The 27,514-nt window shown below is 39.3% G+C and overlaps 1 protein-coding gene across 2 annotated transcripts in view; it reads right to left on the bottom strand.

Moving 5' to 3' along the window:
- Positions 1-7,779: 7,779 nt before the first annotated feature.
- The window catches only part of TMLHE (trimethyllysine hydroxylase, epsilon), a 138,948-nt gene continuing 119,213 nt past the window's right edge, over positions 7,780-27,514 (bottom strand). The window contains exons 2-3 of one of the 2 annotated variants that reach the window (XR_012916219.1): positions 9,645-9,783; positions 7,780-8,938 (exon numbers count right to left, since the gene is read on the bottom strand). Coding sequence is in view for 1 of the 2 variants with exons in the window: in XM_075999696.1 (XP_075855811.1) it covers positions 9,853-9,988 (136 nt within the window). In the remaining variant the exon portion in view is untranslated. Of the gene's footprint in view, positions 8,939-9,644; positions 9,784-9,845; positions 9,989-27,514 lie in introns of those variants that run through there. The other variant, XM_075999696.1, reaches the window with a different exon arrangement.

The raw sequence follows: 27,514 nt of genomic DNA on the forward strand, positions 1-27,514 counted from the left end.
TTCTGTTCATTATGTTGGGTTCAACTTTGTTGCTTTGTTTTCTCTCTTGAGACATTGTGGTTTCTGGGCTTTGATCTTTAACTTTTGAGTAGATTTACATTCGTGAGTGTTTATTGTGCTGATCCGTGGGTAACACTGTTTTGAATACTCTTGAAGGGCTGATCTTGTCTTGGTGAATTCCCTCAGTCTTTGCTTATCTGAGAATGTCTTTTTTTCTCCTTCATATACACAAAACTTAGTTTTTCAGGGAATAAGATTCTGGGCTGGGCATTATTCTGTTTCAGAAGAGTGAGAATGGGGCCCCTGTCTCTCCTTGCTTGTAAAGTTTCCCTAGGGAAGTCTGGCAAAATTGGGATTGGCTTTCCTTTGTATGTTACTTGCTTCTTTCGTCTTAAAGCTCTTAGAAGGGCCTCTTTAGTTGATATTTTGGTCAGTCTGATGGCTGCATGTCGTGATGTCTTCCTGTTTGCACTGAATCTCCCAGGGGTCTTCTGGGCTTCTTGAACTTGTGTATTGAGGTTTTTACCAAGGCCTGGGAAATTTTCCTCTATTATATCTTCAAATATCTTATCTAACCCTTGAGTGTTTTCTTCTTCCCCTTCGGGTAACCCTATGACCCTCACATTATGTTTCTTCACATAATCCCACATCTCTTGTAGGCTTTGCTCTTTTATCTTGTTTCTCGGCTCTATCTCTGTGACTAATTTATTTAATTGGAAGGTGTTGTCTCCAATCTCTGAGATTCTTTCTTCTGTTTTATCTACCCTGTTCTTGAGGCTTTCCACTGAATTTTTTTAGTTCCCTGAATTGATTCTTCATTTCCAGGAGTTCGGTTAGATTTTTCTTCATTGTTTCAATTTCTTTAGCGAATTTTTGTTCCGGGTTCTGGAATCTTTTTGCATTTTCTTTCTGTTGGTTTTCCATTTTTTCTTGCAAATCATTGAATTTTCTTATGATCCATGCTCATAATTCTTCTTCCATCATTTTAGGGGCCCGATTTTGTTTGATGTCCATTTCTGAGGGGCTGGTGGTCCTCTTTGGGGGTGTGCTTTCCATTTGGGTTTTCATATTTCCAGAGTTCCTTCACTGATTTCTTCCCATCTGGATCAGTTTTTGCTTATTACATTTAGGTTTTTGTTTGGGTAATGACACGACCTGTTTAGTCTCTGAGCCAGTAGGCAGTGTTTGTGGGTGAGATTCTACCACACCCTGTATGATGAGTCAGTAGATGCCATAAAAGGGTGTGTAGAATGTCCTCCCTGTCAGTAGGTGGTGCCTGCTGGGAGGAGCAGGCTATGCTGTTGGTTTTGGGTCCTGTACCCAGCTCTTGTTCCTCTGGGGAGGCACTCTTTTGCCTCAGGTGGTGGGTGGGGCCCTGGGACTTCCAGGTGTGTCGTTATTCTCCACCTCAGTGAGCGCTGGTCTGGGTATTGACAAACGTGAGTCTGGGCAGAACTGGGTTGGTTAAGCCTGCCCTCAGGCAGCCCAAATGCTGTTAGCCAGGGTCAAAGTTCTGTTCTCTGCTTCCGGGAATAGCTGTCAGGGAGGGGCTGGAATGGACCCACTCAGTCAGAAAGTCTGCGTGTGGGGGTGGGGCTGCCCGAGACTTGCAGTCTGGAGCACGCCCCGCTCCTTTACATCCTCCCCAACTCCACGGCTGCTCCTGGCCCTCTGCCAGCAGGCCAGACGCCACGCCACCGTGTCTCCCCTGGCTGCGATGCAGGCCGGGAGGCTTCCTGACTGAGTTGCCACCCGGGCTGGGCACACGGCCCCCCCTTGTCAGGAGGGTTGCCCTCAAGCACGCTGATCCACCCTTTAAGGCACACACACCCTAGCAGGCTTTTTCACGAATATCCCCTCTGTGCCCCGGGCAATGCGAGACCTGGGTGCATGGGATCTGGTCCGCAGGCCTGACCTCTGGGCCCCAGAATTCACTCCCTGGCCCCACCAGGGAGAGGAGTGCCAGTCCCAATTCACCCACAGGAGCCCAAGCTGGGTCGATGTCTCTCAGCCTCAGGGTCTGCCCCATTCTCCTGGAATCACTGGGCCAGCAGCACCTGGGAGGGCTGGCAGGTAGCGAGTTCACAATATGAGTACCCATCAGTCAGCTGAAGGGCCCCAAGAGGGAAAGTCCCATTCCGTGGAGATGCCTCTGGCTGGTGGCTAATTGTCTCTCTTGGCAGCCATGGATAGGGAAGGGGGAGGGGAGAATGAAGCAATATGGCGCCTGCTGCATGGCTCGGGTCTGTGCACACAGAGGTGGACCGAGGGAGTTGGGAGCCAGGTGCCACATCCTCTACAGGCTTACCGCTCACTGGCAGTGGCTGTTTCTGGGCTGGTGTCCACAGGTCTCTTCACCCACTGGGGAGCCCACCAGCAGTCCGAGGTGCAAGGGAGGGGAAAGTTAAGCGCTCCACCTACCCTTACCGCTGGTCTCCAAACTTCTTGGGAGGTCTCTTCTTCCAGTTCTCCTCCACAACCTCCTCCCGTGGAGTCTCCCGTAGTCTCCGGTACCCCTCCTTCCAACTCTCGTCCGATGTATGCTCGTCTGCTTGCTTCTTTCTTCTAATTTCTTCTAGAAACTGTCTTTTTTGCAGAGACACTCTGTCTGGCAGTGTTTCTCGTCCACCATCTTGCTCTGCCCCTCTTCTTCTAGAATTTTTAAGGTTTCATGCCTTAGGTTTAAGTCTGTTATCTATCTTCAATTGATTTTTTTTTTTTTTTTGAGACAGAGTCTCACTTTCTTGCCCAGGCTAGAGTGAGTGCCGTGGCGTCAGCCTGGCTCACAGCAACCTCAATCTCCTGGGCTCAGCGATCCTACTGCCTCAGCCTCCCTAGTAGCTGGGACTACAGGCATGCGCCACCATGCCCGGCTAATTTTTTTTTTTTGTATATATATTTTTAGTTAGTCAATTAATTTCTTTCTATATTTTGGTAGAGACGGGGTCTTGCTCAGGCTGGTTTCGAACTCCTGACCTCGAGCAATCCGCCCGCCTCGGCCTCCCAGAGTGCTAGGATTACAGGCGTGAGCCACCGCGCCCGGCCCTATCTTGAATTGATTTTTGTGAGAGGTGAGAGGTTTCATTCTTCTGCATGTAGCTATCCAGTTTTACCACCAACATTTATTGAAATGAGATTCTTTTCCCCAATGTATATTTTTGTGTTCTTTATCAAAGTTTAGATTATCATATGCGGATGGTTTCATCTCTGGATTCTCAGTCCTCTTCCAAAGGTCTATGCCTCTGTTTTTGTGACAGTACCATGCTGTTTTAGTTACTATAGCCTTGTAGTACAGCTTGAAGTCTGGTAGACTAATGCCTCCCAGTTTGTTCTTTTTACTTAAGATTGCTTTGGCTATACGAGGTCTTCTCTGTTTCAGTAAAAGCATGGAATTATCTTTCTCCCTGATCTGTAAAGAAGGATGATGGTACTTTGATAGGGATTGCATTAATTCTGTAGATCAGTTCAGGTAGTGTGGATATTTTAAAGATATTGATTCTACCAATCCATGAGCAAGTTAGATTTTTCCATCTGTTTACATCTTCTAGAATTTCTTTTCTTAGTGTCCCATAGTTCTCCCTGTTTATGTCTGTCACATCTTTTGTTAAATATATTCCTAGATATTTAATTTTCTTTGAGGCTATTGTAAAAGGTATTGTGTTTTTTATTTGAATTTTGGCTTGCCTGTTTTTAGCATATAAGAATGCCTCTGATTTTTGTGTATCGATTTTGTATCCCGAGACTTTACTGAATTCATTTATCAATTGTGCGAGTCTCTTCATTGAATCCTTGAGGTTTTCTAGATATAATATCATATCGTCAGCAAAGAGCAAGAGTTTTACCTCATCTACCCCCATTTGGACACCCTTAATACCCCTCGCTTGTCTAGTTGCTCTAGCAAGGACTTCCAGCACCATGTTGAATAGAAGTGAAGATAGCGGGCAACCATTTCAGGTTCCAGTTCTAAGTGGGAATGGTTTCAATTTTTCCTGATTCAGTATGATATTGGCCATGTGTTTGTCATAAATGGACTTGACAATTTTAAGGTATGACCCGTCTATATTGAGTCTTTGATTTGGTTCTCAGTTTGACTATGTTGGTGTATAGGAATGCTACTGATTTCTGTACATTGATTTTGTAACCTGAGACTTTCCTGGATTTGTTCATCAATTCCAATAGTATCATGGCAGAACCTTTGGGGTTCTCTAGATATACGATCATATTGTCATCAAAGAGCGAAAGTTTGACCTCTTCTGCCCCCATTTGGATGTCCTTGGTTTGCTTCTCTTGTCTGATTGCTCTGGCTAGGACTTCTAGCACTATGTTGAATAGAAGTGGTGACAGAGGCCAACCTTGTCCAGTTACAGATCTAAGCGGGAATGCCTTCAATTTTTCCCCATTCAGTATGGTGTTGGCTGTGGGTTTGTCATATATGGCTTTTATCATTTTGAAGTCAGGTCCCGTCTATGCCTCTTTTGTTAAGTGTTCTTATCATAAAAGGGTGCTGAACTTTGCTTTTTCTGTGTCTATTGAGAGGATCATATGGTCTTTGTCTTTACTTCTATTTATGTGGTGGATTACGTTTATAGATTTGCAAATGTTGAACCATCCTTGCATCTCTGGGATGAAGCCAAACTCTGACACTTATTTAACAGTGTGACCTTGGGCAATCCACTTAGACTTTCCTTGCCTCTATTTTTTTTAATTTGCAAAATGGGGATAAGATTGTTGTGGGGATTAAAAAGCACTTAGAGCAATGCCCAACACATAGAAAGCACTATTTAAGAGTTAGCTATTATAGTTAGTCTTCAACATGCGCTGCAAACATCTTACTCAACAATCAGAAAATTGCTAGAAAACCCTGTGAGGTAGGTATTTTCCTTACTATACCCATATGAGGAAACTTAAGCAATGAAAAGTCAAACAAAATGACCAAAGTCACACAACTACAGAGTGGCAGAGCCTTTAGATGCTGCCTAGTCCAAGGCTTTCATTTCACAGAAGAGCGAACTGAAGCTCAAGATAGGAGCAGGACATGCCTCAAGTCATTTAGTGAGTCAGTGGGCCTAGAACTGGGCCTACAACTCAGCAACGGGGCTCTTCCTGTCAGTGGTTCTCCAACTTTGGAGTGCATTAGAATCCCCTGGAGGGCTTGATAAAGCAAATTGCTGGTTCCCCTGCCCAGAGGTTCTGATTTAGTAGGTGTGGGGTAGGACTTGAAAATTTGCGTTTCTAATAAATTCTCAAATGATGCTGGTCTGGGGATCCTACTGTGGGGACCACCACAGCACTCCGTGGGTCATACATCTTCTTTCCTCTTCCTCATGGACTACACAGTCTGTGATCTACAAACACTTTGAAAGAAATGGGAACCAGTGATGGCAGCTAAAGAAAAATACATAGCTAGCAGCAAGATGGCAGGGTGACTAACCAACAGTCCTTATTTGTGTGGGACTCTCATAGTTTTAAAATGGAAAGTTCTGCAGCTCTGAAAACCCCTCAGTCCCAGGAACACAGGGATGATTGTTAAGTCTAGATGAAGGTGAACAAAATTCAGCGTCAGTTAACTGCCAAACACAAAAGGACATACTTACAGAGAATGTGGTAATTCCCGCTGAGTTTGTTTGAAAATGACTCATTCATTTATTCTTCTTCCAACAAATCTCTATCATGAACTATTTGTAAGACACTGTGTAAGGTGCTGTCTCCTGACCCTATTGATCCCATCCCACCATAGCAAAAGGTAAAAGTGACTCTATAGTGAGCTTGGTAGACACAGAACCATGCTTATATAATCAGGGACACCTGGAAGAGATGTGAAAAAAGAAACATCTCACATAGAAAATTTTCTATGTACCATAGTCAGCACTCAAATAATTACCTTTCCTCTTTATTCAGTGTACTGAAGGGAGTACAATGTTGAGAAGGATTGATTGAAAATTTAGGAGAAGGAGGGTGAAATAATTAATTAATCAAGGTCCCAGGAGACACAGAAGGTAAGCGGGCAAAGGGGCATCGGGGTAAATTGATTTTTGTTTTGTCCTCATCTTTCCAGGGCCATGAGGATGCCCTTTGCTTGTCATAAATAAATGTTGACCTCAGTTATGGTATAATTTTCAATGCTAATTTACACAAAATTTCAAAAAAGGTAAATGTCCTCATGAAAATTAATTGTGCATATCATGAGGACTGCATAATAGTAGAGAGAAAATATTGCATGGTAAGATGTTGTTACTTCTGTTATGATTGCTAGAGGTTATACACTCTAAGTGTATAAAGGTTATTATACACTTTGATAATAAACTTAATTATCAATCCTTTGACCTAAGAGGAAAAAAATTTTCATGGAAGATCCCCCCAAATTCCTATATAGTACAAATAAAATACAGAAATATTTTTAGAACACATTTTGAAGCCCTGGACAGGTCAATAAAATAATACATATACTACCAAATGTGACCTAGAAACTCCCTGAAAACATCAGATTAGGCTCTATTCTCTGTCAGAATACTGAATTTGCTTTGCTTGGTGACTCCTATCTTCACTAATAATGTTTGTTTTTTTTTTTTTTCCTATTGTGTGCATCCTAGCTTAGATTCTCCTTCATCATTCTACAGTGGCCAATGTGGCTATTGTACAGCTTCACTTCCAATGAAAGCTAGGGGAAAAGAAGCCTTATACCACCCTTCCCCATACATAAAGAAGCCATTTAAAAAATAAAAGAAGCAAGATATTCAATTTGATCCAGTCAATTCTTGGCAAATATCACATATAATATTTGGCAAATATTATATATATTATATATAACATATAATATATATAATATGTGATATTATATATCACATATAATATTTGGCAAATATCACATATAATATGTGGCAAATATCATATATAATATTTTAAGAGATGAGGGGACCAGCAGAATTCTGACCAGCAGAAGTGGAAGAAAACAGATTACATTCTAAATGCCAGCAAATTGCCAAAACACAAACTTGGATAATAATCTCCAGTTCTCTGGAGGCACATCATCTACCATGCTGAATTCTCTGAACAATCTTACAGAACAACCCTATGTAGTCTCTCTCTCTCTCTCTCTCTCGTGTGTGTGTATATGTGTGTGCGCATGGAAACATGGAAACTCACAAGTCTCTAAAAACTTTCTGCAATTATCCCTCACAGAATTACCAAACTGATGAGTCTGTTCAACAGGAGCTGTTGTGACTTCCTAACTCTTTGAGGGATGATTTGGATGGAGATAACACTTCTCAGAAAATAAAACACTATATTTGAACTCAGATCCCAACTTATCACTGAGCTTGTCCTGCCAACCAATTCCTACAATGTCTGGAGTTGTGTTAGACTATAGAGAAAGATCCAGTGTTTCAAGTTAAACCCTTCAATCTACAGGCCTATGTAAAGCACTGCACTGTTCCAAGGTATCCTTTAGCCCATGGGTTTTTCAAAGTATGGTCTGAAGACATATGGAGGGGTCCCTGAGGCCCTTGTAGTGGGTCTGTGGGTTAAAAATTTTCTTTATAAGAACATTAAGATGATATTTATTTTTTTCATTGTCATTATCTCATGAGTTCTACAGAGGACTTTTCCAGAGCCTACATGACATGTGATGTTGTCATCTCTCTGGTAGCTGAGAAATGTGTACTTCTGTCGTGGCCCGATTACAGAACGGGGAATGACATACACAGAACATATACTTAAGACACAGACAGACAGAATTGGCTGCAGCCCCAGAAGAAAAAAGGACACAGAGACAAGAGACGGTTTCGGACTGTAGCACTGGAAAAGTGCTGGTCAATTTATTATACACAGTTTAATTGGGCAAGTGTCCCACAGCTATTTTCTCATGCCAGCTACTTTCCCAGCTACTTTTTGGTACGTGACTTCCCATGGCCAACAACACCTGCTTTTCCAGTCAAAGCAAAAAGCATGGCCTTCTACAAGAGATCTCTTTGATGTTTTGCACCACTTTCGGATAACAAACAATCTCGGCTCGAGTGCGAGACCTTGAATTCTAGGCCATCTTGCAAGTGCCTAGCACCGCGTGCTGGTTACCAGGTAACCTTGGCTTGCATGCAAGGCCATAGGTTCTTGGCCGTTTGCCAGGAGAAACAGTTCCTTCAGCCGGTCAACAAGCCACGTCCTGCTAATCGTGGGAACAAACAATGGACTCCCGTTCTGCTGACTCGGGGTCTCAGCCAATCTGACCCTGGGACGGCTCAATTCAGCTTCCTTCATACTTCCATGTTCCTTGAGCTTTAAACATTTCTCAGTCTTTATATCTGATATAATTAGTATCAATAGAAAGATCCCACACCCAAGAACTCTTTGGGGAACCTCAGTAACTTTTAAGAGTGTTCAGGTATCCTAAGACCAGAAATTTTGCAAATTGCTGCTTTATCAAGATTTTGTTATTTCTAGACTGTCTTTCTTTCTAACTGATGTAGCTGGAAAAAATTTTTACCTTATGACTATTATTGCTTTCCTATTTATATGGAGATTATTATTCTAAAGTAGATTGACCAAAATTATATCAAAAGCTTTAAAAAACATGTTGGGCCCATGTTATAACTTGGGGAAGACAGATACCACACTTAGATGGCCTGACATCAGATAACTCAGAGCCCTACTCTTTAACAAGCTTCCCCTACTAAAGAAAGGGACAGCTTCTGTTTTGTGGGATGGAGTAAGGAGACAATCTGAAGTAGGTTTTGACACAATATTATTCTACTGATACGAAATTCCTGTGGCAAGGGTACCAGGTATATTCATAATCCTGATGCTGTCAATTTTAAGCCTGAAGCCCCAAGAGACGAGCAGTGTTTAATACATCATCTCTTGTTAAATAGCAGCCACAGAGTTGGTGGTAGCCAATGAAGCATTCCCTTCCGTGTAGGGCACGCCAGTTGTCTATGAATAGGACCTGTTAATGGGCAACGAGAGAGACAAAAAACACCATCAGAACAAAGGCAGATCAAAGTAACCTAAATCAGAAGAGATCATTTAAAAGAAAAGCTTTAGGTTGTTCTCTGGTTACATTCAACGAGGTATGTTTCTTTTGAAATTAAATGGACTTTTCGAAATTAAGATGTGTATAGCCCTGTAGTAGGCTAAACGGAAGTTACAAAGGCAATAGTAGGTAATAGCCCCTGCACTGGAGGTGCTTCTGTTTTTTGAGTAAATGTTCTCTTAGTAAAGCAAATCAAGTAGTTGTTTTCTTTTTTTCTTTTCTTTTCTTTCTCTTTACTTCTTATTCTATACTTTCTCAAAGGGTTAAACTATTTCATTATGTTTTATGCTAAGTTGAAAATGTTTTTCATCCAGTGGAAATATCAAGATTTAAGAAAATGGAATCATGAAGCTGGAAGGACCCTTAGGAATCATCTAGTTAAACCCCCTCATCATATAAATAGAGTCACTGATGCCTAGAGATGGGATAGGGCCTGCTTCCAGGTTATTCAGTGAGTGAGTGGCAGGACCAGGGCCAACCCCCAGGACTCTTTTTCCCTTTTTCCTGTGCAACATATAAATACTAATATTGTGACTCACATAATAAATAAGTACCCGTTCTTCAACTGCTTCAGTATAATGAGCTTACTTGACATCTTTAGAGTTTAGGACCTACCTACCTTGCCAGGCCTTAGTTTGAGTCAAAACTCATTCTCAGGTCTCCTCAACTCTATTGTTAGAGTCCGATGTGCTATATACCAATGATGGACAACATCATAAGGTACGGTATTGATGATAGCCCGGTCATAGTTGTTGTACCTAACATGGAAAAATGAGAAGAAAGATCTCAAACACATGTTAAAGACATCTGTTGTTTATTGAACAATTTTATATAAGGCTTTCCCTATGTTCACTACTTGCCCCAGAGATGAAGCGACAATAAGTCAATGTTCTCTCAGGAATATAAGATTGGAGTGAGGAACTCCACTGGCTGTTGACCATATTTTGTTTTTCTTTGGAGAATCTGGGGGTGGGGGATAGAAGTTAAGTTCCACTTGGTTTCTCCAAACCTAGGATAAGATGTTTTATCTAAAGCACTTTGCATAGAGTAAATCCTTATGGGCTAAAGTTCATGGGACCACTGGGGAAAGCTCTGAGCTTTCTCCTCACCAAGCTGAAGTGGACAAGAGAAGAGAGGCTGTACTAACAAAGCTTTCTTTTTAACAGGATGGCTGATACCTTCTCAAGTGTCTTTCTTTGTTGCAGATATCCCAGCTATAACTTAGTAGGCAGTTCGCCCAGGGATCTTCATTCATTCATTCAACCCTAACATTTATATGAGTACTGGCTATGTGCTAGGCAGCGTGTCAGGCATTAAAGACACAATGATGAATAAATATAGCAGACATGATCTCAGCCTTAGTGGAGTCTATATTGTATTGAGGAATACAGGTGATAAACAAGTAATAAATACATAAAAATAAGCAAGATAAATTCAGCTAGTTACAGATGCTATGAAAAATAATAATGCTATCTGATAAAGAGTCACTGGGAAATCTATTGCAGATGGAGTGTTGAGTGAAGGACTTTTTGAAGAAGTGACATTTGAGCTGGTTCCTATATGGTAAGAAACTAACCATGTGACAAGCTGAGGAAAGAGTGTTCCAGGCAGAGGGAACAGCAAGTACAAAGTGTTGGGGTGGAATGGAGCAAGAAGGCCATGTAGTTGGAGTTGAGTAAGCAAGGGGAATAATGGTGGAAGAAATGATGTGGAGGAGGTTTCTGGGGGCCGTGTCACGTATGTATAGCCATGCAGGCCATGGTAAAGACTTTGGATTTTATTCTGAGTACTACTGAAAGCCACTGAAAAGCCTTGGCTAAGATAACGGATTTCTGTTTCACCTAAGGCAAATTAACTTTTTACTGAAGTTAATTTCTTGGATGTGTAGAAAGCAAATATTTTAACCCATTCTGAGAGTTGGTTTATTCGCTCTAATGATAGTTTCCTTGGCTGTGCAGAAGCTTTTTAATTTGTGATATATATATAGTCATGGAATACTATTCAACTTCAAAAAACAGTGGTGAACTATGACCTCTTATATTATCCTGGAGAGAGATTGAGCCCATCCTTCGAAGTGAGGTATCACAAGGATGGAAAAACATGCACCATGTGTACTTGCCATCAAATTGGTACTAACTGATCAACACTAATGTGTTCATTCACATTGTAGTAATACTCTTGCGGTGTCGGCTGGGGCAGGGGGGTAAATCCACAAGTAATGGAAGTGAAGCGCACTGTATGGGGGAAGGACGCATTTGTAGCCCTGGCTTGGGCGAGGCAAATGCATTACATGTAACCAGTATGTTTGTACCCCCATAATATCCTGAATTAAAACAAAATCTGTTAATTCACTGAAGTTAATTTTCTGTATGTATACATACAGCAAAGTGTAAAAATCATAATAAGCTTGAAGAATTTTCATGATGTGATCACATCCATATCGGCACCACCAGAACCCCAGAACCTTCCCGTGGGCCCCTTTCTAGTCACACCCTTTCCCCCAACCCATTGGTAACTACCATCCTGACTTCTATTACCCAAAGATTGGGTTTGCCTGTTTATATAAAACTTTATATAAATGGAATCACACAGGATGTACTCATTTGTGGCTAGCTTCTTTCATTTAATATTAAATATTATGTTTAGGAGACTCATCATTGTCTAGCAGTAATTAATTCATCTTTGGTGCTAAATAGAATTTGATTCTGTAACCACACTGCAATTTATTTATCCATTCTACTGTTGATGGAAATTTGAGTAGTTTACAGTTTGGAACTGTTACAGATAATGCTGCTATGAACATCCTATTACATGCCTTTTGATGAACATATATATTCATTTCTGTTTGATATAAACTTAAGTATGGAATTTCTGGGTCATAAGGTATGTGTATGCTCAGCTTCGATAAATACTGCCAAAGATACTCTTTCCAAAGACAAATGTCTCTTTTCAAAGATACTCTTTTCAAAGAGAAATACACTTATAGCACAAATGTGCTATAAGTGTAAAACTCACATTGGATTTTGAAGACTTGGAATAAGAAAAGATTATAAAATAGCCCAGTAATGTTTAAATTGGCTATATACTGAAATGATAATATTTTGGATATATGGGGTTAAATTAAATATAATATTAACATGTTTAAAAAAGAGAAACAAACATCCAATGGTGCCCTTTTTGGACATCAGACGGTATTCATTAGTGTTAGATAGTACATGGCACAATCAGAGCCAATATTCTTAGTTTTCTCATATATAACATGAGCATAATAAACACCTGCTTAGCTGATCTCACAGGACTACTGTGCGAATTGAATGAAGGAATGTAATAGTCCTTCGATGAGCCGTGCCTGGAGGTAGAATAGAGTGAGGAAGCATAGTCTTCACCAAGGTCTCGACACCCATTGTCGCCTCCAGAAACCTCCAGTGCTCTATTAGGCACTTGCACAAATATTATTTCATTCACTCCTTTCATCATCCCGGAAGGGAAGGTGTTATTAACCTCCTTTTACATGTAAGGCACCTGAAACTTAGATAGGTTGAACCTGCTATAGAGTTTATAAGTAGCAGAGAGGTTTTGAAATCAGGTCTCCCTAATACCTTAACTCATGGTTTATACCACAGAGCAGAAACATGATCTTAATTCCTGTGTATGCTTATTCATAAAACCAAATTTTTACATATTTTAACTGTAATCTCTTGACCCCAAATAGAGATTTACAGTTTACAAATGTTTTCATACACATTACCTCATTGACCTGCTATCTGATAACTCTGTGACGGAAGTAGTACAGCTATTATTAGCTTACTTTATAGATAAGGAAAATAACGATAAGGCCTGTGATTTGCCCAGGGTTACATAGGATCTAGTATTCACTATTTATATTAGATGATGTTGTTTCCTAAAGCCAATAGCAGGATGCAGAAGGAAAAGTCTATGACAAATTAGCAAAATGGTTGTGCAATGTTCTTTTGATTAGAATGAGACTATTTCTGGACTTTTGCACAAAGTGATGTCATCAAATTATTGTGTAATATTTCTTTTTTTTTTTCTTGGCTTTGATATGAAGCAAGAGAGATCTAGAAGTAGGGAAAAGCAAATAAAATAGGCATTTATCTGACAAGAAAACCTAGGAAAGTTTAACAAAACTATTCCTCTTATTATTTCACTGACAGACAATGAAAGATTTTCCAAGTAAAGAGAGCTCAGTGATTGAGTGGATTGTGGTGGAAGTGAAAGATGATGGACACTGAAGTCAAATAGATCACCATTACGATCTCAGTTCGGATGTGTGACCTTGGAGGAGCTATTTGACCTCCTTGAGCCTCAGTTTCCCCACCTGAAAACTGATGTTAATAATAAATACCTTATACAGTTGTTATGAGGATTATATAAAGCATTATATATTACACCCTAACACTGTGCTTGACACAGTGGAGGTAAATAATAGGAGGTAAATAAAGGAGGTAAATAATGTTAGCTAAAATAAAAACTGGTTAGCTATCTCAAGCCACAAAAACAAGCCCTAGAAACCATGAACATCTTCACAGTGAGTTAGTTATACTCAGACTTGGAGGACAAGGTTAGACTAAGCTTTGAATAATAGTGGCTGAAGAATAGGCAAGTAATTATATCTAAATAGTTACATTTTAAAACCCCTTGCTCTAAAATGTTTAATAAAGTTTTAAAATGCTTTTGTGAATAGTCGTTATGCTTAACTGTTACAATATCCCACTTGTAGAAAAACCTTACTTATGTATAATACAAAGCATCCTATATTTTTATGTCATTAAAAATATTAAGCACTGGGTTCTGCTCTGGTAATGGCTGGGTAAACTCCTATTTGATCCACCCCATTGTCCCACAGGTGACAATTAAAAAGCTCTAGGCAAAATATAAAAAACAACTGCCTGAAGATAGTGTACAGGCAGATTCTGGAGGAGAGTTGACATATGGAAGAAACAAACTGCATTGGGTGAGTTTCCCAGTTCCATGGCATATAGCCTGAGGGCATGCCACAGCCTGTACCTGCACCATATAGGGAAGTTAAAACTCCAAAAGAAAACCCTGGGTCTTTCTGGTCTGAAGAACCAGAGGACAGAGTTTGGGCAACTGCTGCAACCAGAAAATGAAGAGGAAATCCTGGGAAAAAAGAGATTCAGAAAAGTAGAGCACTAAACTATGTGTATAAGCTAGATGATCACTGAATTTCCCATGAACAAGGCAGACTCCCAGAATTCCATCTAAAGATAAAAATAACTGAACGGAACTTTGAGCTACCAAAGAACAGAGTTTGAATTTTGAGTACAGCTAAATTAATTGCCCATTAAAACAAAAGCAAAAACAGTAACACCCTTTGGAGAAGCATAACAGAATCCAAAATCTCACTGACATTATATTCACATTGTCCAGGATGCAATCCAAAATTATTCAATATAACAAGAACCAGGAAAATGTGACTGATTACTAAGGGAAAAGACGATTGATCAAGGCAAACCTTGAGATGTCCCAGGTGTTGGAAATAACAGACAAGGATTTTAAAGCAGCTATTATAACTACGTGCAATGAGGTAAAGGAAACTATGCTTGCAATGAAAGGATAGAAAACCTCAGCAAAGAAAAAAAATTTAGAAACCCTAGATCTATAAAAAAAAATGAAAATTCTAGAACTGAACAATACAATATCTGAACGAAAATATCTACTGGGTGAGCTTAACAACAGAATGATGTCAACAGATAAAACAGTCCGTGAATTTGAAAACCAGATGACTTTGTTTGATCTATCTGAAGAACAGAGAGAAAAATTTTCTTTTTTCTCTCTTTTTTTCTCTTCTTAAACTTAATTTTCTATACTTTTTTTTTCATTTTTTTTACAAGAAGTGGCCAATAACAGGGAATGAGAGAAAATTTTTCAAAAAGAAAAGGACTTGTGGGACAGTATCAAAAGGTCTCACCCATGTGTAATTGGAGTCCCAGAAGTATAAGAGAGAAAATAAGGCAGAAAAGAAATCTGAAGAAATAATGACCAAAATTTGGTGAAAGATATAAATTTACAGATGAGTGGCTACAAGGGTTTACACTATGTCAAGTGAAGCATTTACAGTTCCAGGAAAGGTACCGTGGCATAGTCTCTGTGAAGTTCTGTCAGCTCAGGTCAATATCAGTGAATACTGAGGTGGTCCTCAGCAATAAAAGCTGTGGTTGTCAACAGCTGTGGTGACTGCTAGTGTTTTTAGGTTCCTCAGTGGTGAAGGCTGCTGGGGTCTTTTTTCTTTCCTCTTTTCCCATGGAGGGAAGTTCTAGCTGAGGGGATCCTTTATTGGTACTGTGTCTGTCATGCTAGCATGAACACAGCTGTGTCTGGAAACCAGGGAGAATGTGTGCTTATTGCAGTAGTGGCGCTGGTGTTTGGAACCCAGACACTCAAAGCAGTAGTGGAACTGTGATTCTGAGCTAGGGGTGCTTGGAACTACCATGATGCCTGGAACTTCAGCTATGAACACACTTGGTACAGCAATGGCACAGGTATCTGAGGTGCAAGTGTGTGCATATTGCCCATAGAGCCAGGGTCTAGGTCTCTGGGGTACACTGCAGTGAGTTATTCCTGGGTATAGCAGGATGCAGTAGGGTCAGAGGCCCATGGATAACAGGGTGCAACAGTGGCCTGAGCCCTGGGCTGGGCTTCACAGCAGCATGTTCCTGAAGACAGGTCACAAATGGGACATAGGTCCCAGGGGATTGTGGGGTGCAGAGCAGGAGCACCATGGCCCTCATGATGGTGGATCAAAGCTACAACTTAGGATCCCAGAGGCAGAGCACAGAATAGCAGCAGTATGGCCCTAGTGATGGAAAAATGAAACTGTGACTCAGAATTCCAGACGTGTGATGCAGAGCAGTGACAGTGCAGCCCTGGTGATTGGTTCAAAGCTGTGACTCAGGACCCAGGGGATGGGGAAGAGCAGTAGAAGTGCAGCCCCCATGATGACAGAATTAAGCCATGACTCAGGACCCAGAGAGTGGAGTGCAGAGAAGTTGTAGCACAGCTCTGGTGATGATATGTCACAGCTGAGATTTAGGCCCCAGGTGGTGGCGCAGAGGACAGCACAGCTCTAGTCCCATAGCTGGCAAACGAGTTTGGTGTTTTGATCCTGGATGGTGGGGCACAACAGCAACTTGGTTCCCTGGGGACAGGGCTCAGTGCAACAGTAGCTCCAGCCCCAGGGAGGGGGCACAGTGACAGCTCCTTCTCTAGGGAAGCACTGAAGTGTGGGTTCTGGCCAAGCCTGTTAGCTAGGCTCATCATTGATGAAGACTGAAAGAGTCCTCAGTAGCTAAAGCTGAAGGTGTCCATGATAGTTAGGAAGATTGGCTGGAATCTCTCTGTTCTGCTTTTCCCCATAGCAAATGGATCCCTCTTGGTTCTGAGCTGCTCTGGAGTAGGGGATGGGGTGATGTAAGTAAAATACATTTTACCCTTTCCTATGTCTCCATCCTCAGTTCTTGCACTCCACAAGGTTTCTGCTGCTTTGTAGTCTGGAGCTCTCCCAGAGCTATTTTCATTGGTATGCAGTTGTTTATTTGTTGTTTTAGTGGAGGAGATGAGTGTTGGTACCTCTACCTTGCTGGTGTTCTCAGAGTCACATCTTTAAAGTGTTGAAAGATTCAACCCAGAATTTTATACCAATTGAAAATATCCCATAAAAGCAAAGAAGAAATAAAGATTTTTAGATGAACAAAAACTGAGAATTTCTAGCACACCTACCATACAAGATATGCTAAAGGAAGTTCTGAAGGCAGAAGGAATGCAACAGGGGTTAGAAACTTGGATCTACACAAAGAGATTAAGAACCTTGATTACAGAATAAATGTACTCAAAATGCAATATTTTCTTTCATTTTAAGGGCATTAAAAGATAACAGTTTAAAGCATTAATGGTAACAATGTATAGGATGTTTATAGCATATGTAAAAATAATATATAACAACAATGGCACAAGGGATGGATACAGTCTTTACACTACACAAGAACTGGTATAATATTACTGGAAGGGGACCTCAGAATATTTTAAAATTTATACTGTAAACTCTAAAGTAACCACTTAAATAGTTTAAGAGATCTAAGTGATCTTAGTAGAGGAGATAAAATGGAATCATATAAATTGCCCAATTAAAAACAGAGAAGGCATAAAAAGAGGGAAAATAATTCACAAGACCTGTAATAAATAGAAAACGACTAGCAAGATGACAGATTTTAATTCAACAATATTAGTAATAATTTTAAAGCAAAATATCTAAAAACACGAGTAGAAAAAAGAAATAGGTTGTATAAAAAAGTAAGGTCAAACTATATGGTGTCTACAACAAACCAACGTTAAATATAAAGACATATAAGTAATGAATTGGAGAAAGAGATAGCATCAAACACTAACCAAAAGAAACCTAGTTGAATTATGTTAATTTCAGACAGAGTAGACTTCAGAAAAAGGAATATTACAAGGGATAAAGAGACAATACTTAATGATAAAGGAATCAATTTTACAAGAAGACACAAAAATCCTATGCAGGTATGTACCTAACAACAAAGCTTCAAAGTATGTAATGCAAAAACTGATAGAGATAAAAACAGAAATAGACAAATCCACAATTATAGCTATAAATTTCAACACCTCTCTCTAAGCAATTAGTAGAACACACAGAAAGAAAATCAACAAGGATATAGACAACTTTAACAGTGTAATCAAACAGCTTTATCTGAATTTTTAAAATACGCTATCCTAACAACAGCACAATACACTTTCTCATCAAATGCACATGGAACATTCACTAAAATAGACCATATTCTTGGCCATAAAATAAACATGAACACATTTAAAATAACAGAAATCATCATGTAAAGTATATTTTCAGACCATAACAAAGTTAAACTATAAATAAATAATATAAAGGTATTTTTAAATACTCAAATATTAAGAAACAAAACAATATACTTCTAAATAACCTATGGATCAAAGAGTAAATCTTAATGGAAATGTAAAAATATTTTAAACTGTGTGAAAATGAAAATACAAAATGTCAAAATTTGAGTGTGCAGCAAGAGCAGTACTGAGAGTAAAATTTAGAGAAGTTAATGTGATATCAGAAAAGAAGAAAGACATAAAATCAAAAACCTAAGCTACTACCTGAGGAAACTGGAGAAAGAAGAGAAAATCTTAAATTAGGGCAGAAATCAATAAAATTGAAAACAGAAAAACAATAGAGAAAAATCAATGAAACTGAACTCTGGTTATTTGAATAGATCAATAAAATTGAAAAAAAAAAAAAACAAAAAACAAAAAACCCTGTAGCCAGGTTAACAAACAAAAAATATGGAAGAGAAGAAGTACCAATATGAGGACTGAAACAGAATAATACATCATTGCTGATCCTACAGACCTTGAAAGTATAGCAGGGGGACTACTACAATCAATCTAGCCTATACACTTAGATTATGTGAATCAATTCCTTAAACACACAAGCTAAAAATGTACCTCAAGGAAAAATAGATAATTTGAATAGCCGGACATCCATTTAAGAAACAAATTTTGTAGTTAAAATATTTTTAAAAAGAACCCCCCAGGCAAGATGGTTTCACTCATCAATTTTACCAAACATTTAAGTAAAACATACCAATTTTATAGTCTCTTTCAGAAAGCAAAATAGAGAAAACTACACCACTCATTTTATGAAGCCAGTATCATCCTAACGTCTAAATCAAAGATGTTACAAGAAAAAAAATGCACTAAAGGCCAATATCGCTCAGGAACATAGATACAAACATTCTTACTAAGATATTAGCCAATTAAAGCTAGCAATATATAAAAAACATAATACACCAAGATCAAGTGGGGTTTATCCCAGGAATTCAAAGTTGGTTCACCATTCAAAAATTAATAAATGTAATTCTCATATTGTCAGACTAAATAAGAAACACCAAATGACCATATAAATTTATGCTAAAAATATTCAACAAAATTAAATATTTATTCGTGATAACAACTCTCAGCAACTTAGAAATAGAATATTAGCCTTAACCTAATAAAAGCTATCTATGTAAAACCTACAGTGAACAATTGAGTGATTTTCCATTGAGATTGGGAACAAGGCAGATATCCTTTCTCACCACTACTATGAAACATTGTACTGAAATTCCTAGCTAGTGCAATAAGACAATAAATAAAAGGTATGCATATTAGAAAGGGAAAAAATATCTTTATTTAGAAAATCCCAAATAATCTACAATAAAGCTCCTGGAACTATTAATAATAAGTTAAGTTTAGCAAGGTCACAAGATACAAGGTCAATATATAAAAAATTTCATTTCTGTATACTAGGAATAAATTATTGGAATTTCAAATAAGAAAATAGAATTTGGGTTAACACCCCAAAAATGAAGTACTTAGGTAAAATTCCAACAAAATATGTGCAGGATATGTATGTGACAAGCTACAAAACACCAATATAAGAAGTCAAATGAGACAGTTAAATTGAGACATATGTCATGTTTGTGGATTGGAAGACTTAATATTCTTAAGATGTCAATTATCCCCAATTTGATCTACAGATTCAATAAAATCCCAATCAAAATTCATCATTTTGCAGATATTCACAAGCTTATTTTAAAATTTGTATGTAAAGGCAAAGGTACTATAATAGCTAAAACAACTCTGAAAAGGAAAAGCAAAGTCAGAAGACTCAAATTACTCAATTTCAAGATGTACTATAAAGCTACAATAATCAAGACAGTGTAGTATTGACAAAAGTAAAGTATAAACAAATACCTCAATGTATTAGAATAGAAAACCCCAAATGGACCCATGTAAATATAGTTAAATATTTTTTACAAAGATGTAAAGGCAAGTCGATGATGAAAGAATCATCATTTCAACAAATGGTGCTATAACAATTGGAGATTCATATGCTGAAAAAATGAACCTCAACATTTATCTCACATCTTCCACCAAAATTAACTAAAAATGAATCATAGGACTTTATAGTATAAAACTTTAAAGTATAAAACTATAAAACTCCTAAATGAAAAGACAGGAAAAATATTCATTACCTTGAATTAGAGTTCTTAGACATGACATTATAATCTATAAAAGCAAAAATTGATAAATTGGACTATATCAAAAATTAAAACTTTTGTCCTATGACATATGCTGTTCAGGGAATGGAAAGACAAATTACAGATTGGAAGAAAATGTTTTCAAATCATATGTCTGATAATTGATTCATAACTAGATATAAGGTGTATCTTTAACTTAAAACTTTTAAAACTCAACAATGAGAAAAATCAATAAAATAATTAGCAAAAGGTCTGAACAGACATTCAACCAAAAATGATATTTAAATCATGTGATGCTGAATTAGAGTTGGAAATGTTAGTATAAACTTATATTTAGCTTAATATTTATACAGATTAATAGATACAGAAACAGTTGTAGATGCGTGCATATATATGGGTTAGTACACATATATAGATTTCCTAACTCTATCCACTGGGAACACCTAGAAATGGTGACATCCCTTTAGTGATGAGCATACCCAGCACCCAGATACTGGTTTCTAAATACCATTCTCTAATAAAAGTAACCAGGGCTCTTTGGAGAAATGACTTGGGGCAAGGGAAATACAAGATAAGCTGGGAGCATCTTGCAATGCAAGAAAGTAAGGAAGTGCTAAAGAAAATAAGTAAAAGGATAGGTTATGTCTAAGGGATACAGGAGCCAAACTGAAATGTCTCCCAATGGCAGAAGCTGGAACAATTTGTGCAATAAAAATGTAGTAGTGGATTACAATCCAAAGTATAAAATATATATACATGATTCCATACTAATATAAATAATTTAATACATAATAAAATGGGCCAGCAGAGACAAAATTTAGAGAAGAATTCCAAATAATTTTTGTAGATATAAACCACTACAGAAAGCAAATCTTAATCTCCCTCCCCAATATTAAGTGTGAGCTAGACTTAGATACTTGCTTCCTAAGAATGAAGTGTGGATGGGAATGGAGCAAATAGTAATTACATAGAGAAACCCAGCTACTACCACCTTGGGAAAATAATGAAGGTTGCCATCACCAGTGATAAATCATGTTGATAGTATGTACCCTTTGATATCATGTGATAAGAAAGGAACTTCACCATTGTAGTATTCTTCTTTAAACAAATAACTGCTAGTTTAATCATGAGAAAAATATCAGATAAACCCAAATAGAGAGATTCTACAAAATACTTGGCCAGTACCTCAAAACTGCCAGTGTCATTAGAAACAAGGAAAGAATAAAGTGTCACAGATGAGAGAAGACTATACAGATATGGTAACTAAATGTCATGTGATTTCTTGGAAAGGAGTTTGGAATAGAAAAGGGATATTAGTAGAAAAAATGCTGAATTCCAAATAAAGCCCAAAATTTAGTTAATAGTAATGTAACAATGTGAGTCTCTTAGATCTAATAACTGTACCATAGTGATGTAAGATATTTATCTTTTAAATTTTTTATTATTTCAGAATATTACAGGGGTACAAAGGTTTAGGTTACATATATTGCCTTTGCCCCACCCAAGTCAGACCTAGAAGCATGCCCATTCCCCAGACAGTGTGCACTGCACCCATTAGGTATTATTAATGGTAAGAAAAACTGGGTAAGGAGGATGCAAGGACTCTCTGTACTATCTTTGAAACATTTCTGTAAATCTGAAATTATTCCAAAATAAAAATTTCTTTTTAAAAATCAATTTTATTTCTATCTACTGACATGACCAATTCAAAGATGAGGTTAGGAAAGTAGCATCAAAAAATAAAACACCGATCGATCCTGGCAAGATGGCGGATGAATAACACCGCCAGACAGAGGGTCTCTGAAGAAAAGACAGATTCTAGCAGAAACTAGAGGAAGGAAGCAAGAAGACGAGCATACAGCGGACAAGGGCCAGAAGGAGGGGTACCAGAGACCCCGGGAGACTCCACGGGAGGAGGATGCGGAGGAGAACTGGAGGCTGAGACCACCGGAGCAGCCCGGAGACCAGCGGCAAGGGTAGGTGGATTTGCTGTTTCCCCTCCCCTGCATTCGGGACTGCTGGTGGGCTCCCCAGCGGGTGGAGAGACCTGCGGACACCAGCCCAGAGACCGCTGCCGCCTGCCAAAGGTGAGCCTGTAGCAGACGTGGCACCCGGTTCCCAACTTCCTCCGGGCACCTCCATGTGCACGGACCCGAGCCGCGCGGCAGGCGCCATATTGCCTCCTCCTCCCCTCTGCCGACCCTACCCGCGGCTGCCCAGAGAGACAATACAGCCACCAGCCGGAGGCACCTCCAGGGAACGGGACCTTCCCGTTTGGGACCCCGCCCGCCCTCCCAGGTGCTGCTGGCACCGTGTTCCCAGGAAAACGGTGCCAACTCAGAGGCTGAGAAACATAGACCCAGCTTGGGCTCCCTGTGGGTGAATTAGGACCGGAAATCCTGGTGGGAATACAGTTTGAACTCTGGGACCCAGAGGTCAGACCTGCAGACCAGATCCCCTGCACCAAGGGCTAGCATTGCCCGGGGCACAGAAGGGTTATACGTGAACAGCCTACTGAGGTCTGTGTGCCTCCAGGGGCGGATCGGTGTCCTAGAGGGCAACCCTCCTCCCAGGAGGAGGCTGTGCGCCCAACCCAGGTGGCGTTCCTGTGCAGGGAACCTCCCCACCGGCATCACAGTCTGGGGAGGCCTGGTGGCTTGTGGTCTGGCCTGCTGGCAGAGGCCCAGGAGTAGCTGCGGAGATGGGGAGGGTGGAAAGAAGCGAGGACTGCTGCAGACTGCGGGTCTCAGACAGCCCCACCCCGACACCCAGACTTTCTGGCTGAGCGGGACCATTCCAGCCCCGCCCTGACAGCTTTCCCTGGAAGCAGACGACAGAACTTTGACCCCTGCTAACGGCCTGAGGGCAGGCTTACCCAACCCAGCTCCGCCCAGAACGAGAGCTGATAACAGGACTCAAAATCAACACCATAGCCTGTTCCTCCAAGCAAATGCCACCTACTGACAGGGACGGCATCTTGCACAGCCTTTCCACGGCACCCACTGACTCAATATACAGGGAGTGGTCCAATTTCACCCACTGGCACCACCTAACGCCTCAGAAACTAAACAAGGTGTCTGAATACCCAAACAATAACCTATGGAAAGAAACAACAACTGATCAACATGGGAAGAAATCAGCAAAAGAACTCAGGAAATATGAAGAACAAAACGGAAAACACACCCCCAAAGAGGAGCACCAGCCCCCTAGAAACGGACACCGACCACAAACAGGCAACCAATAAGACAGAAGAGGAATTTCGTATGTGGAACATAAAAACATTCACCCAGCTGCAACAACTCAATAACCAACACAAAGAAACCACAAAAAGTCTCCAGGATATGAGAAAAGAAATAGACACATTGAAGAAAAGTGTAACCGAACTCCTGGAAAGGAAGAATCAATTCAAGGAACTACAAAATACAGTGGAAAGTCTCAAGAACAGGGCAGATGAAACAGAAGAAAGAATCTCAGAGCTTGAAGATAACACCCTCCAATTAAATAAATCAGTCACAGAAATAGAGCAGAGAAATAAGATAAAAGAGCAAAGCCTACAAGAGCTGTGGGATTATGTGAAGAAACCTAATGTGAGGGTCATAGGGTTACAAGAAAGGGAAGAAGACAACACTCAAGGGATGGACAAGCTGTTTGAAGATATAGAGGAAAATTTCCCAGGCCTTGCTCAAAATCTTGATATACAAGTTTAAGAAGCTCAGAGGACCCCTGGGAGATTCAATGCAAACAGGAAGACGTCACGACATGGAGTCATCAGACTAACCAAAGTATCAACTAAAGTGGCCTTACTAAGAGCTGTAAGACAAAAGAAGCAAGTAACATACAAGGGAAAGCCAATTTGAATAACATCAGACTTCTCTAATGAGACTTTACAAGCAAGGAGAGACTGGGGCCCCACTGTCACTCTTTTGAAACAAAACAATGCCCAGCCTAGAATATTATTCCCTGCAAAACTAAGCTTCGTATATGAAGGTGAAATAAAAACATTCTCAGACAAGCAAAGGCTCAGAGATTTCACCAAGACAAGACCAGCCCTACAAGAAGTACTTAAAACAGCGTTATGCACGGAACATCATAATAATAACCCACGAATATAAAAACAACCAAAACCCAAAGATATTAAAGGCCAGATATTACAATGGCTCAAGACAGAAATCATAGCAACAACATCCAACCCAACAGAATGATCAGTAATCTACCTTACCTATCAGTTCTCTCAATAAATGTGAATGGCTTAAACTCTCCACTCAAGAGACATAGGCTGGCTGAATGGATAAGAAAATACAGGCCAAGTATATGCTGTCTTCAGGAAACACATCTAAACTGCAAGGATGCATATAGACTCAAAATAAAAGGGTGGAGATCAATATTCCAAGCAAATAGAAGCCAAAAGAAGGCTGGTGTGGCAGTTCTAATTTCAGACGATTTAGTTTTTAAACCAACAAAAGGAGTAAAAGACAAAGAGGGTCATTATATAATAGTGAAGGGCACAGTCCAACAAGAAGAGATAACAATTTTAAATATATATGCACCCAACTTAGGTGCACCCAGATTCATAAAGCAAACCTTACTGGATCTAAGCAAATGGATTAATAGCAACTCCATAATCGCCGGAGATTTCAACACCCCACTGACGGCACGAGACAGATCTTCCAAACAGAAAATTAATAAAGAAATAATGGACTTAAACAAAACTCTAGAACAATTGGGTCTGACAGACATCTACAGAACATTCTACCCAAAATCCACTGAATATACGTTCTTCTCATCAGCTCACGGGACATTCTCTAAGATTGCCCATATCCTAGGACACAAAGAAAATCTCAAGAAATTTAAAAAAAATAGAAATCATACCATGTACCTTCTCAGATCACAGTGGAATAAAACTAGAAATCAACCCTAACAGAAACTCACATTTCTACACAAAAACCTGGAAATTAAACAACCTCCTACTAAATGATTAATTCGTAAATGAAGAAATCAAGACGGAAATAAAAAAGTTCTATGAAGAAAATGACAATGGAGAGACAAGTTATCAACTCCTCTGGGACACAGCTAAAGCAGTTCTGAGAGGAAAGTTTATCTCCATAAATGCCTATAACCAAAAGACAAGAAGATCACAAATAGACAATCTAATGAAACGACTCAAAGAGCTGGAAAAAGAAGAACAGAACAACCCCAAACCCAGCAGAAGAAGTGAAATCAACAAGATCAAATCAGAACTAAACGAAATTGAAAACAGGAAAGCTATTCAGGAGATTAATAAAACAAAAAGTTGGTTCTTTGAAAAAATAAACAAAATTGACACACCATTGGCTAAGCTAACGAAAAGCAGAAAAGAGAAATCTCTAATAAGCTCCATCAGGAATAAAAAAGGAGATATCACAACTGATCCCAAAGAGATACAAGATACAATTTATGAATACTACAAAAATCTTTATGCAGACAAACTAGAAAATGTGGAGGAAATGGACAAATTTCTAGAAACACACAGCCTCCCTAGGCTCAACCAGGAAGAAATAGATTCCCTGAACAGACCAATCTCAACAGCTGAAATAGAAACAGCAATTAAATTCTCCCTAAAAAGAAAAGTCCCGGTCCAGATGGCTTCACACCTGAATTTTACCATACTTACAAAGAAGAACTAGTACCTATCTTGCAGAAACTATTCCACAACATCGAGAAGAACGGAAACCTCCCCGACACCTTTTATGAAGCGAATATTACTCTGATACCAAAACCAGGAAAGGATGCAACAAAAAAAGAAAACTACAGACCAATATCCCTAATGAATATAGATGCAAAAATTTTCAACAAAATCTTAGCTAACCGAATCCAGACACTTATCAAAAAAATAATCCACCACGACCAAGTGGGCTTCATCCCAGGGATGCAGGGATGGTTCAACATACGTAAATCTATAAATGCAATTCACCACATCAACAGAAGCAAAAACAAAGACCACATGATTCTTTCAATAGGTGCAGAAAAAGCTTTTGACAAAATTCAACACCCTTTCATGATACGAACACTTAAGAAAATAGGCATAGAAGGGACATACCTAAAAATGATACAAGCCATATATGACAGACACATAGCCAACATCATACTGAATGGGGAAAGATTGAAATCATTCCCACTTAGAACTGGAACCAGACAAGGCTGCCCACTATCTCCACTTCTGTTCAACATAGTGCTGGAAGTCTTGGCTACAGCAATCAGACAGGAAAATGGAATCAAAGGTATCCAAATAGGGGCAGAAGAGATCAAACTTTCACTGTTTGCTGATGATATGATATTGTATCTAGAAAACCCCAAGGATTCAACCAAGAAACTCCTGGAACTGATCAATGAATTTAGTAAAGTCTCAGGATACAAAATCAATACACAGAAATCAGAGGCATTCATATACGCCAACAACAATCTAATTGAGAACCAAATCAAAGACTCAATTCCTTTCACAATAGCAACAAAGAAATTAAAGTACCTAGGAATATATTTAACCAAAGAGGTAAAAGATCTCTACAGGGAGAACTATGAAACACTGAGGAAGGAAATAGCAGAGGATGTAAACAGATGGAAATCCATACCATGCTCGTGGATCGGCAGACTCAATATCATCAAAATGTCTATACTACCCAAACTGATCTACAGATTCAATGCAATACCTATTAAAATCCCATCAGCATTCTTCACAGATATAGAAAAAATAATTTTAAGCTTCGTATGGAACCAAAGAAGACCCCGAATATCAAGAGCAATTCTAGGCAACAAAAACAAAATGGGAGGCATTAATATGCCAGATATCAAAATATACTACAAAGCTGTAGTAATTAAAACAATATGGTATTGGCACAAACACAGGAATATTGACCAGTGGAACAGATGTGAGAATCCTGATATAAAACCATCCTCATATAGCCATCTCCTCTTTGACAAAGCAGACAAAAACATACGCTGGGGAAAAGAATCCCTCTTCAATAAATGGTGCTGGGAAAACTGGATAGCCACCTGTAGAAGGCTAAAACAGGACCCACACCTTTCACCTCTCACAAAAACCAACTCACGCTGGATAACAGACTTAAACCTAAGGTATGAAACTATTAGAACTCTAGAGGAAAAAGTTGGAAACACTCTCCTAGACATCGGCCTGGGCAAAGAGTTTATGAAGAAGTCCCCAAAGGCAATCACAGCAGCAACAAAAATAAATAAATGGGACATGATCAAACTACAAAGCTTCTGCACAGCCAAAGAAATAGTCATGAAAGTAAACAGACAACCTACAGAATGGGAGAAAATTTTTGCGTCCTATGCATCCGATAAGGGACTGATAACTAGAATATACTTAGAACTCACGAAAATTAGGAAGAAA

This window comes from Microcebus murinus, unplaced genomic scaffold (assembly GCF_040939455.1).
Source record: "Microcebus murinus isolate Inina unplaced genomic scaffold, M.murinus_Inina_mat1.0 scaf001_hap2_Mmur4.0, whole genome shotgun sequence".
Lineage (NCBI taxonomy): Eukaryota > Metazoa > Chordata > Mammalia > Primates > Cheirogaleidae > Microcebus > Microcebus murinus.